This window comes from Rattus norvegicus, chromosome 13, assembly GCF_036323735.1.
Source record: "Rattus norvegicus strain BN/NHsdMcwi chromosome 13, GRCr8, whole genome shotgun sequence".
Taxonomy (NCBI): domain Eukaryota; kingdom Metazoa; phylum Chordata; class Mammalia; order Rodentia; family Muridae; genus Rattus; species Rattus norvegicus.
The window spans coordinates 41,399,537-41,413,454 of record NC_086031.1 but is presented as its reverse complement, the minus strand read 5'-3'; the positions used below and the strand labels follow the sequence as shown (position 1 = coordinate 41,413,454).

Below are 13,918 nucleotides of genomic sequence, written 5' to 3'. Positions count from 1 at the left end.
GGTTGGGTGCTAAGCAGGGGCAGCCGTACAGCCTGATGGTGATGATCTGAGTCCAGTCCCTTGGGCCTGCATGGTAGGCAGGCTGTCCTCTGGTCTCTACGTGCACATCATGGCAAGCACATGTCCATGTACACATGCATACACACATACACTAAATATAATTAAAAATACTTTAAAGAGCGAGAGGTGCTAGGGCTGCAAATTAAAACAGCAGCCCCTGACAGCTGGTGTGTGTTACAAGGGGCATCATTAAGAGATCAGAGACTGAGAAAGGAAGTGCAGTAGTCATGGGAAGCTCTGCTGACATGAACGTCTCATAATTAACATACACGGAGCATGTTAACCCCCCGTATCTAAATGTATTTTTGTCTCGGAGTTGTCTGCTAAGCAGTTGACCACTAGGAAGAAAGTCTCCTCAGCTCCAACAGGGCAGCCAGCATTCTGAGGGGCACCAGAGGGCCTCTCTGGCCTCAGAGAAAGATGAGACGCAAATGATTATTTTCTAATTTTATCCTCATCCAAACCAACAAAATTTATGATTTTCTACGGAATTTAGAAAGCTAGGGATGGTCTTTGTTTCTACCGTAGCTGAGTACAACTTACAACTCAGACCAGAATAATGTAGTCCAGGAAGACTAGATTTCCTGATATTCTGGATATTGACTAGAACCTGAGAGAAACATTGACAATATTGCTTTTTATTTCACAGGGCACCTCATGCGTACCAACTTGTAGGCACTCTACACACTGAGCTACATCTCTTAGCAGTCACCATGGCTCTCACTCTTAGCGTTTGCCTCCCATCTCACATCAGCAGCCTCCCACAGTCTACACCTGAGTCCACAGACCCTGGCCAAGCACGGCGCCTTCCTCCTGGCTGCCTGTTTGTGTGCATCAAGTTTTAGTGGGGCACAGCCAGGCCCTTCATCACATACTGACCATGGCTGCTCTGTGCTAGGGCTGCAGAACCGAGTAACTGTACATGAGGTGAAATGTCCGGCAAAGAGAAGAACATTAGCTTGTTGTCACATTTTTACTTATTTAGAATATGAACGTGTGTGTGTGTGTGTACGACATTTTAAACCTGAGGGTCAATTAAATCCAGGATTTCAAAAGTCAATTTTGACTCTGTACGTCCGAGCACTCGTGCAAGCCAAAAGGCAACTTGTATTGGTTTTCTTTTTAGATCACGTGTGTCCTCAGGAGTCAAACTTTGGTCTTTAGGCTTGGCAGTAGGTGCCTTTACTTGCTGAATCATCTCACTGGCCCTGTTATTTTTACACATGATAGGGTCTCTGGTAGTCCAAGATGGCTTTGAACTCTCTATGTAGCCAAGGATGACCATGACTTCTAATTCTCCCGCGTCCACCTCCAAGCACTGGGATTAGAGGCATGACCCACCATGCCCAGTGCACACAGCTGCAGACTGAACCTAGTGCCTCTTACATGCTACCTAGTGAGCTACATCCCAAACCCTCATCTGACCCTGTACAGAAAGTGCCTGCTTTGGGTGAGACAGAAGACTCCGTGGTTAAGGGTGCTGACTGCTCTTGCGAAACAGTGGGGTTCCGCTCCCAGCACCCATGCCTTGTAGTTCCCAACATCTGTAATTCTAGTTCAAGGATTCAGTGCTCTCTTTTTGCCTCTTTGTGCTCCAACCTGTACATGGTGTGCCCACACAGAAAAGTACATATATATGCAAATAAAAACATTAAAAATTAAGGGTTTGCTGATTTATGGTCTAAAGAAAATGCCCACGCTTTCAAGATAGCATTGAAAGGTATGAAGTCCTTCTTCCTTTCCTGTCTTCCTAATTGTATCTTCCACCAGCGTCTCCAAACCTCTGACCTTGCCCACCCAACCATGCAGTAGGATGCGAAAGACCGACTCCCCATAGAAACATGCCTCTGCCGCAGCCACAGAGAACACAGCTTGTCCTTTGACATTCATCTCGTCATCCTCTCTACGGAATCTCCCTTGACCTCCGCAGCTGAGACCACCCTTCCTCATTAATCTTCCTTAGCAGGCATTGGAGCCTGGTGACAAGTCTGGTCATTATTTACAGCCAGTCCCCTCATTAGATCACCCAAGGCCTCCACATCTGGCACAGAAGCTCATTCCTCTCTGTGGCCCCATCATTTAGGGGACCTTCAGAGAACCTCTCAATAAATAAACCCAGGCTAACCAGTGTAGGATTTGGCCAGCTAGACTTGAGATTTCAGCTGGCACTTCCAAAAGGTGCTATGTGTGTCACTCAGCGTCTGACCGAAACACACAAGGGGAGGAAGAGTGTTCCAAAGTCATTTACCAATGAGTTATGGTCAGCTTCTTCATAGGGATTTTTTGCTCTCCAAGGTAAACGAGGACACCAATTTTCAACCTGCAAAAGATAAATCAGAAACATTAAGTGTACTAGCTCATCTTTTAGTGGGCACACTTGGTCAGAAGGCTAAGAACAATTCCAACTTACAAGGAGCACGGTGTTTATACAGGATAGTATTAACCAGATAGTAATCAAACTCCTGCCAGATGTGGGTGTCCTCTAAGGTGCAGAGACCTTCAGCCAAGGTCTTAAAAACCTATCCTCCATTACAGGGAGTGACTTCTTCCTCAACTAATCCTCACTCTTTCAAAGGAGGGAAGGAGTGTCCTCTGGCAAGAGGTTAAAAGGTTTGAACACTTGTGCCGTGTGAAAGAGTCGCCGGGCACCATTCAGTGAAAAGGCACAGATGATGTGTGACCCGCTCAGGTGTGTCTAAAGGGAACAGGTGGCATTCAGACCACAGCATTATTCTCTAACCTGATGACCAGGAATGCAGACCTCGCTTTAATGCTAATTAGTCAAGGTTTGTTTTCTGGGTATTTGCCTGACACTGCCTCAAGAAATAAGATGGGTAACCTAGGACTGGTGGCTCACACCTATCATGCCAGTACCCAGGCTGTGACTTAGGAGGATCAGTTGTTCTAGGCTCTATAACGAGCTCTAGACCAGCTTGAACTACATGAGACCCACTCTCCAACAAGAGCAAACCAGGAATGGATTACACATCTATTCAGTGATCTTACGAGAGAGAGTTCTTCCACAGGAGGATCTAATCTGTCTGCACACAAGCTGTGTCTAACCCTGTACACCGAGACAACTACGAAGTTCCCTTGTAAGAACCTCATAATTGAATTACAGGATCCCTGTGTGTGTGCGTGCGTACACACACACACACACACACACACACACACACACACACACCTCTCCCTCTCCCCCCCCCTCCACAATGTTTTAAACAAGTCTGTAATTTGTGTAAGCTTTCATTCACAGTTCTCTTGATCGTCTGTGGCTTACAGGCTCAGGCTGGGCACTGTAAGTGTTGGGGGAAGGAAGAAAGGAAGGAGGAGAAGATCTGGGCTTGTAGATATTTCGTCAAGAAAAGTTACCAGGGATTAGTGAAATCAATAACTGTTAGGAAGGGGTTGGAGAGATTGGCTCAAGGCACGGTTGGGACGCAGTCCAGTTCCCAGCACCCACATGGGACAGCTCACCACTACCTGGAACCCCTGCTTCAGGGGATCTGACACCTTCTTCTGGCTTCCAAGAGATCTCACATGCATACATTGACCCCTCTTGATATATGCATAATTAAAATAAAAAAGTCTAGGAAAGGAAAAACAAGAAATCCATTGAGTGACACAGACATTTGATTTGGCTGTTTACCTAAAATAGCTACAAAATTTCAGAAACAGCATGGCCATCCCTTTACCAACTCATACAGCATTGCTGAGGATGGGTCAAGAGCTGGCACCAGAAATCACTGCTCCTCAGGTAGGGGATAGGGAAGATTTTACAGAGGAGCATCCTTTAAGAGTAACCAACTCAGGAAACCATAGCCTTTTTTGGTTGGCAGATCAGTCAGATAAGAAAATCTGTCTTCCAGGTCTGGGTAAGTTTTCAAAGAAACATGTCAGTTTCGGTAATCTAGAAATTACTCAGAATGCAAGGTGGTATTTACTGTGACCAAAAATAACCAGCCATATTTGCACAAAGCCATCTGCTGTGGAAAATGGTCAGAAAGCAGCTGGGCTCGGGGCAGCAAGGCTTAAGGGGGTGGTAGGAAAAGTGCATGGTTTCCTCTTCTTCTCGTGGAGTAAAATTAGACTGGGTTGATGTTTGTGAGTGGCTGCACTCACTCGGAAACTCTCCCCATGGGGAAAGTGGAATGCCTTCACTCATAAACGGAGACAGTACTAACCTGCCTGAGCCCCATGGTCTGAATTACTGTGGACCAGCAACAGTATGACCACGGAAGGCAACAGACACAGTTCCACGACTCGGGGGGAAAAACGAGCAGAGGAGGAGCCTGACAAAGCAACACGAGACGCTTCGGCCAGTCCCAGAGACGCCACACACATCTGTGCTTCCTGCTCTGAGGCCAGATTGATTCACTTGGCAACAATTAAATTTTAGTAAATGGACTCAATAAAATGTCCCTGTGAAGCATATTTATAACAAGAAGGCTTCAGACGGGTCCTGGGCTTGACTGCTAGACTTCCAACCATGCATATAAGTGTGCACACACACACATACACACACACACACACACACACACACACACACACACACACACACACACACGCGCGCGCGCGCGCGCGCGCGCACAGAGCATGATGTCAAGAACCCTCACAGAGAAATACACAACTAAGTTCATTTTTTTTTTTTTTTGGTTCTTTTTTTCGGAGCTGGGGACCGAACCCAGGGCCTTGCGCTTCCTAGGTAAGCGCTCTACCACTGAGCTAAATCCCCAGCCCCAACTAAGTTCATTTTTAAAACATTACTTTTATCCTTATCCACTTAACTGAATTATCTTTGTGTATGTGATATATGTTTGCTTCCCTGTGTGTGTGTCTGTACATGTAGATGTGTGCCCATGTGTGCACATGCGTATGTAGGTGTGTGGATGGCAGAAGTTGATGTTGGATGTTTTCCTCTATTACTCTTTGTTCTTTTCCTCCTCTTCCTCCTCCTCCTCCTCTTCCTCTTCTTCTTCCTCCTCCTCCTCTTCCTCCTCCTCCTCCTCCTCCTCCCCTCCTCACCTCTCTCTCCCTTTTCTTTTTCTTTTTGGAGACAGGGTCTGCAAGTAAACCTGGAGCTCACTCATGCAGCCAGGCTGGAAGCTCTAAGGTTCCACCTGGTTCTGCCTACCCTGCTTTAGGGTTGCAGGTGCAGGCCCTGGAGTCAGCTGCTTATGTAGGTGCCGGCGAGCCTAGCTCAGATCCTCCTGGGTGAGCAGCAGACGCTTGACTCACAGGACCTCTCGCCAGCCCCTGAATAAATGAAGTCTATATTGGAACCTGTCAGGATAAAAAAAGAAAATCTCCCCAAGAAGAATATAATGGGAAAAGATGAAGCAAGACTAGGAATAAAGAAAACGGAGGACACTGTGGCGGGACCAGATATTAAGAATGCCCTCCCTCACACCCCTCCACCCTGTGATGAACCTTCCGAGTCTTGTTCTGATGAAAACCTAGTCCGTCCGGGGTGATTTAAAGTAGAACTTCACTGGAGAGCTCTCAAGGCTGTAATTCCTCCTGCGAGCTGATCATTTGTCTTAGTTCTTCTTTCTCTAAACCACTAGCTACCCCTTTGCTACCTCCAAGGACATCGCTGCAAACGTGGAAGATAGAGTGGTCCGGGGAGCTTTTAGGCAGCAATTTCGGCTACTCGTGCAATTGGAATGGTGGAAATAGATAAAGACCTTAACCCACAAGGGGAGAGCGGGCTGAGGCTGTTTTCCACGAGGATGGGATAACTAGTTGATGAAATAATGAAATTACATGTAAACCAATTATCCTGCGGGAAGAAGAGGAAAAACAAAAAAAAAAAAATTTTTTTTTTCTCTCCCTGGCACCTCAGAGGAGGACCGGGATTGGAGGAATGCCAGGGTTGGCGATAACTTAATGATGGAGCAAACTGCCCTCCACAGGGCAACATTTTCCTAAATGAAAGCACCACAATGAGCATGCGGGGGAAACCGTGCCTGCAGCTGACAGCTCCACCCACTCTGATACGTAACTGCGTTTTCTGTCGGATGCGTCCAACGTCATTGAGCGAGCTTGGCCCGTCAGGGTAACAGCCTATCAATAAATCGGACCCCAGGAGGAGCCCACTCCCTGACTCATAGGGACTGCCCTGGTTGGAACAGTTCAGAAGAGCTACTCTCAGACTGGCTCCCAGAGTCCTTGGTTCCTAAGGCCGCCCCCAGGCACCTCCCATCATGGCTGCCTCAGCCCCACATCCTAGCTGCGGCTTTTCACCTGCCTGTGGCCCTCAGTGCAGAAGCTCATCTCTACTCATCCTCCCTTACCTCTGTCCAATCTTACACAACCCCCTCAGAAGCAACAACTCACCAAAGGTAGCCTGTAGTTTACCACAGTAAACAATAGGAAATGGGGTTTGGCAGACAGCTCCGTGGCTAGAACGCTTTGCTACCCATGGGTGAGGTCCTCATTTTGATCCCTAGAGCTCATGTTAAGTATCCCCGTGTGTCATTATGTACTTGTAATGTAAGTGCTGGGAGGGTACAGAGAAGAAGACATCTTGGCCAGTCTAGCTGAACCAGCAAGCTCTAGCTTCAGCGAGAAACCCTGTCTCAAAAACTAAGGTGGGGAGTGGCAGTAAGACATCTAACATGCCACCTCCCGGCCCCTGCACACACAACTCAGACAGTCACACACTCACAAACAGGTGCACACACGCAAAACCGGAAACCATCTGAACTCATGGTAACGCATCCAGGAATTGATGAAGCAGTAGCACCACTCGGATCGCGTTCAATTTGGAGGCAAAACTCTTTAGACACAAACTAATCCTTTTAGTGCGCTAGCCACAGGCTGCAAAAGGGAGAGGCAGCAGAAGGAGACGGGGAAACCTCGCTGGCCTGGAACTTTGGGACACTAATGGATATTCAGCGGAGAGGGCTCTATACATCACTTTCCTTAGAGACGAGACATAAAATAAAACAATTCTGACATACCTCCTGGTGGTTTAGACTTCTCTGGTTTTTCAGCTTTGTGAGAGGGCTGGTGAATCACAGCAGTATGAGTTCCTAAAAGTTCTAACTGGGTCAGGCTGTTTGTTTCAAGATGCACAGTCTGGAAGAGTCACTGCCCTCAAGGAAAAAGAAGCTGCCGGCAGATACGCATGGGGCGGGAGGGAGGTGAAAGGAAGAAGCAGGAGCCTGCTGTCAACACTAACCGTAGAGGCCAGGGAGGTGCAAATGCATGGTCCTCGAGGGCCTGGTCTCTCTGAGCTGATGCTCGCTTCTGTGGACAGAGCCTCAGTTTTGGTTTCTTCTCTTGCTAATGTAGATGAGACTGTCTTATTCTAGCCTATCGCCAGACACCCTGGACCTCAGGCTGCCCTTTCCAGGGAACAAACACAATCGAAACCGTCCGCCAGGCCTAGCAGTGTACATATTTAGTCCCAGAGCTCTGGAGGCAGAGACAGGTTGATGTCTGAGGTCTGGGTGAGTTTGGTCAACATAGTGAGTTCTAGGATAGCCCAAGCTGCATAACCTTGTTTCAAAAAAACAAAATCTAAACAACAAACAAAGGTTCCGCCCCAAACCCCAAATGTCTAAGAAAAGAGAGACTCTGTGTGTGTTGGGGACTTGCGGCGTTTCAGTTTTCTCTCTTTTGTTAATCTGCATGTTACAATGGAGGTGTGTGTGTGTGTGTGTGTGTGTGTGTGTGTGTGTGTGTGTGTCTAGGCCACAGATCCATCTACCTCATCCTTCCATACCTGCAGCATTCATACTCCCAAAGAGAAGACCTGGACTTACAGCTACCATGTGATTTCTTCTGGTATGAGTTTAATTTTAAAAATTTAATACATTTGTGTTTTTTGAAATTAAAATATAATCACACCATTTATCACCTGCTACCAAGCTCTTTGTTCCATGGTGGTTGTAGCCTTGAACTGTGAGCCCAAGCTCCTCCTCTCTCTCCTTAGGTTGCTTTGGTAAGGTATTTTATCCCAGCAGAGAAGAGACACTGATACACACAGTAAGGGACAGACGATAATTAATAAGGGGGCGGAGTTATAATGATAGAGTAGAATAAAAGTCACTCAGTGAAGTATTTGGTTCTAGAAATTTCCACTGAATAAAACCAGGCCTCTGTTGGTTATCGGTGACTGAAAACCCTTGAAGCAAGATGCAGATGGGGCAGTGGTGAGGATGGAGTCTAGAGCACCCATCATGGCCTCTACCAGGGCAGGCAAGAACACTACAAACAGAGAATGTGACTCAGCCGGCCATGTGTAGGGGAAAGCCAGGGGCTGGCGTGATCCTTGAGAGCCTGCTTAGGCTATGACACAGAGAAGCTGTGACAAGTCTTCCCTATGCCTCAGAATGAGTGGGTTCTAATGGGCTTATGACACAGACGTTTTACAACCCAGATTGATAGTGCTCAAGGAAAGTCACTTTTCGTTACACAGGAGAGAAGGCACATGGATTCCTCTGCAGACGATCACACAGATAACACAGACACACTGCCGTGCTTCCTCCCACATTTCTCCTTAGGTGTTCCTCGCACTCAAAACTAGCTTCAGCCAGCCTGAATCCATGTGAATAGCCAGAGGTGGAGGTCGCCGAGTTCAGGACACTAGGCACTCCGACGTTCTTTGTCGCCTGGTTACCGTCTTCCATGACCTTGGGAATGTTCTGTAATTCCCTCTTTCATCCCAATCTGATTCCTCTTCTCCCTCTCGAAATAATACTGGGCGGAACTACTCTGTGGCTAAGCTCAAAATTCCTCCGCTTTGTGTCTCAATCTCAGAGTCTTAGCAGGTTTTCAAGACAAAGTTATAGCTAGGAGAAATAACCAATGTCAGTAAATACCAGGGTCAATAAAAGGGTGTGTACACCCTGGGACTTAAAATACTATGGATAGAGCCATTCATTCAGTAAATGTATGCATCAGGCACTCATTTCTTTTTCTAAACAGTCCTGTTTACTATAGCAGTGATAAAATGTTCGGTCAAAAAAATAGTGAGTGTGCATCAAACATAGCACATGTATTTCAACTGATGACTTCTTAATGATAATAAGGGGAAAAAAGGATGCAAGGAAAACAAATACAAAACAAAACAAAAACAACCCTCTTTTAAGTATTAAGAAGTGTTAGATTTCTGTGGTAGCCAACTGAGAAATAAAAGTTTTCTGGGACCAGTGAGGATGGTCCAGTTGAGGGGGCATGGGGCTAAAGGTCAACCCCCAGGTCTCACAAGGTAGAAGGAGAGTCGTGACCCCTGCCTGAGACTGTCCCTTGACCACCACATGCCCATGCCCCCACACAAAATAGTAAGTAAGTAAGTAAGCAGTAAGTATCATAAAAGTATTTCAGGGTTTTCTATAGGAATTCTTTGGGTGACTGGATAGGAAATGACAGTAATTCACCTCAGTGGACATTCTCATGAATGAAGAAAAAGAAACAGATAGGACACTGCTCCTCATTGTGGTGGAGAAGGTGCATTGTAGATACTTGGGAAATCATAGTCAGAGGTAAAGAAATCTTGGAGAGTCCAGAGTGGACATGACCAACAGACTGAGCAGAGCCATGTGTGGACAAAGGAGAGGGGAGAGGGGAGAGGGGAGAGGAGAGAGGGGAGAGGGGAGAAGGGAGAGCCAGGAGACTAGAGACCAAGAGACCAAAAGGCAAAAATAGTGAAAGGACTGGTGAAACCAAAGTGGCTGCTGGGCTCTTCAGAGAAGAGCAGCTAGGGGAAGGGCAGCCCAGCCCAGTCCCTGGGCTGGGAGGTTTAGAGTAGGAGCTGGGGTGCACTAGCCAGCAGGGCCCTGAACTGGTATGGACTGAGGGATGCTGGGAGAACCTGGAGGCCACCATCGACTTTGATGTCAGTAGGGATCTCAGCCATTCATCCTGGGTTTTCGACCTAATACCTTATAGAAGAAGAAGAAACTTATCTAGGCATCGGGATACTGGCCTGGCTCGCCTGAGGTCCCAGCTTAAGGTAGAAATCCAAGTGGGAAGAGAGAGGGTGTGAAGGAGAGGCAGGGTAAAGGAGGGGGTCGGTGAAAGCACAGCCAAGTAGTATAAGTCTCCTGGGAGAAGTATGAAATGTCATCCACGAGGCAAAATAGATCCATAGACTCCCCCTGACCAGACTCTGTGGGACAATCACAGTGCCGCAGAGAGAGAATCATCAAAAGTCAGAGCTGGACACACTGACAAGTAAGCAAAGTTAGGGAAGTTTCTGGTTTTGCTTTTTGTGTTGTCCCTCAGGTCTTCACGTGAGAAGTTTTGTTAAACTCACTGGCACCCAAACCAGGCAGGAACAGCCTGGCTGGTGGCTCAGTATTAGCATGGCGACTCATCACTGGGACACAGAAACAGCAGGGATGGGGGATAATCAGTTAGCAGGGTGTTTGTCTAGGATTCATGAAGCGCTTGGGATGGGTTCCATCCCAGTGCCACTAAAACCGGATATAAGAGTGAAGATCTGTAATCCCGGCACTTGGGAAGTTCTCGGTCATCCTCAGCTACATACAGAAGTTAAAGTTGAGGCTAGCCTGGCTGTATGAGACCCTTCTAAAAATTGTGAAATGTGTTTTGATCACATTAACACAAACTATCAGACAACACTGAAAAGTCTGTAAAGTTCGGCTGGAAGATGGCTCAGTGCGTGTGACGGTTTCATGCCTGTAATCCTAGACTTCTACAGGAAGACGATGCAGAACATTCCCAGAGTCTGAGGGCCAGTGAGCTTTGCTATACACGGCAGAAAAGCAACAGGGACTCTGTATGAAGATGGAGGGTGAGAACGGACATCTGAAGCTCTCCTCTAATGGCCACGCATGCTCTACAGCACACTAATGAACACACACACACACACACACACACACACACTCACTCACACACTCACACACACACACTCACACTCACACGCACACTCACACACACGCACTCACACACACTCACGCACACTCACACACACGCACTCACACACACACTCACACACACTCACACACATACACTCACACACACTCACACACATACACTCACACACACTCACACACACACGCACGCACACACACTCACACACACACTCACACACACACTCACACACTCACACACTCACACACTCACACACACACTCACACACACTCACACACTCACACACACACTCACACACACTCACACACACTCACACTCACACACACTCACACACACTCACACACTCACACACACACTCACACACACTCACACACACTCACACACACACTCACACAGAGAGAGAGAGAGAGGGAGAGAGAGAGAGAGAGAGAGAGAGAGAGAGAGAGAGAGAGAATAAACATAAAACAATTAGGATTTAACTGTACTGGAGCCCAGCCAACCATGTATTCCAAGGAGGACAGACACAGTGACACAGTAGTTTGGGGTTTGGCTGTTCTTGCTCTCCCCCACTCTCCGCCCCCCGAGTTTCTCGAAGTGGAGACCAGGAAAAGATGGTCACCATAAATGTCATTAAGAAAGAAATGTCGTTAAGACTAATTCTGGGAGGAGAGTGATAGGAAAGGGGCGGAGACATCTGCCATCTCTACAAGGCTCTCCCAAGTTGGAGAAATCCTTTTGCAAAGGGCATCTTAACACTTGGGCAGCAAGAGCAATGAACACGTGGAGAGGAAAGGCTAAAGATGAAGTCTGGGTGCAGGAAATGAAAATATCTGAACCACACATTTCAGCCAGCTAACTACCCTGACTGCCAGGAAATCTTACTTTACGGAAAGAGAAATTCTGACTTCACGCAGCTAAACACGGTGGCCAAGGCACATTTTGGTGTACCCGGGCAACAGCCTGGAGGAGCGTTTAAAGCGTGCCTTGACCCGTTCCCACGAGTCAGTTTTGCTGTTGTTCTGTTTTCCTCCTGCAGCCTGGACGGTCGATTCTCGAAGACTGCCCACTCTGACAGATTAGTCTCTGTAACACCATTTCCAAGTTATCTTCCTCAGCCCACACGGGCTATAAATCCTGATCATTGTGCGGGTGATTAGGATTTCATTTCATGCTTGCATTCACAAGCATTTAAGCTTCCAACCTTTCCTGTTGGGCATTAATCTTGGCAGTAATCAAGGGATTAAGTACGCTGAATTTAAACTCAAGGTTAATAGCATGCTCAACCAATATTGGTTTTACATATTGCCAAGGGAAAACCGAAAGGCAGGGACCTTTATGCCCATTGTTCGTAAAACAGAAGAAACAGATTGATGGGTAAGGCATGAAATTGCTTCTTTTGTTCCATTAGGAAGGTCACACACACATGCACACACACACATACACACACCTGTCCAGACTGGCATTTGGAGTAGTAGTTTGTAAACATCTTAAGATCTAGCAATAAATCACTGGGCAATTTGATTATCTCATACTAAATATACCTGCGGTAGCTACAGAAAGGGTTCAAAAAAAATCACATCAAACAAAGGCTGGGGAGAAAGCACAGTTGGTACAATGCTTGCCAGTGAAGCATGAGGGTCTGGGAATGGTGGTGTGCACTTGTAATCCCAAGGCTGGGGAGGTGGAGAGACAGGCAGATGCCTGTGCCTCACAGGCCAGCCAGCTTGGAGTACTTGGTAAGCTCCAGGCCAGTGAGAGAGTCTGTTTCAAGAGAGAAGTGGGATATATAGAGGGCTCAGGAGATAGCAGTGAGTAGAAGGCTTACATAACCAGTTTAAGCCTTCACTCCTATAAAAGCCGGGAGGCATGGCAGTCACCTATAATCTCAATACTTGGGAGAGGTAGAGACAGGAGATCCTCAGGGCAAGCTAGCTAGGCAGACTAGCTAGAATCAGTTACTTTGGGATTCAGCGAGAGATCCTGCCTCGGTAAAATAGATGCCTGGCTTCAAATTTGGTCCTCCATATACAAATGCATACGTGCATGCCCATACATATGTGGCCATATATATGAACGGGAAAACAAAAAACAAGTAAGCGAATGATGACAAAATAGACAGTACCTGAAGAACTGCAGAGGTTGACCTCTGCCTCTGCCTTACACACACACACACACACACACACACACACACACACACACACAGAGAGAGAGAGAGAGAGAGAGAGAGAGAGAGAGAAACCATAGTACCAATGAGTCAAAAAAAAGTATGTTGCTTGGTACGTTTTAGAACAGTGATATAAGAAGAAAACGATACATGGGTGTCAAATACACAAGCATCATCCATCAATGTACCATCGACGGTGGTGAAGAAACTTGCTCCGGGTTCTATGAGAGCCACTGGCCATAAAAGGTGCAGACAGCTGAATTGAACGAATCCGCCTGAAACAAGGATAGTTGCAGCAATCAATTACTGCATAGCCTTGTCTCTACAATGGGAAGAGCCAACACAGCTCAAAGAAACTGATGGACAAAGTGACCTGCCTGGTGAGGAAGGGCGAGACTGCCCGATGAGCTGAGCCACCCACATACTGAGTGATACCTGGCTTTCACTAGCTATGAGCTCGTGGGTGCCTGGTGGGTTTCTCCCGTTTGGATGGTAGGCATCAAAATGAGGGAGTAGTGGAAACCAAGCAATGGACAGCATCAACTGAAATCAGCTAATTAGGGTTATACGCCCAACGTGGGTTCCAGCACAGAGAGAATGCAGAGCCAGTGGCTGTTGGCCTTATAGCCGAGTTTGTATTCCCTCTAAATGAAGGACTGAGGGGGCGCTAAGTGTGGGAACTCTGAGGCCAGGAGACCGAGCTCTTGCAGTGTAGCTGCTGATGGCCTGGCTCTCTATCCCCTTTGGCCATGGCCAGCAGATGAGATGTGGTTGAGCATCTGCAGCGTCTGGCATAAGTAATGTTTCACTCTTCTTGTATCTACCCTGGAGGGGGCAGGAGACACTACA

At 47.2% G+C, this 13,918-nt stretch overlaps 1 protein-coding gene and 1 non-coding gene across 7 annotated transcripts in view; both read right to left on the bottom strand.

The window, feature by feature from the left end:
* The window catches only part of Mgat5 (alpha-1,6-mannosylglycoprotein 6-beta-N-acetylglucosaminyltransferase), a 288,136-nt gene that overhangs the window by 103,008 nt on the left and 171,210 nt on the right, over positions 1-13,918 (bottom strand). For all 6 annotated transcript variants that reach the window (XM_039091088.2, XM_017598934.3, NM_023095.1 and 3 more), the window contains 1 exon segment: positions 2,309-2,380. In XM_039091088.2, coding sequence (XP_038947016.1) covers positions 2,309-2,380 — 72 coding nt within the window.
* Positions 10,285-10,393, bottom strand: LOC120096388 (small nucleolar RNA U6-53/MBII-28). The gene has a single exon (XR_005492819.1). It is a non-coding gene; the product is annotated as a small nucleolar RNA U6-53/MBII-28 (small nucleolar RNA).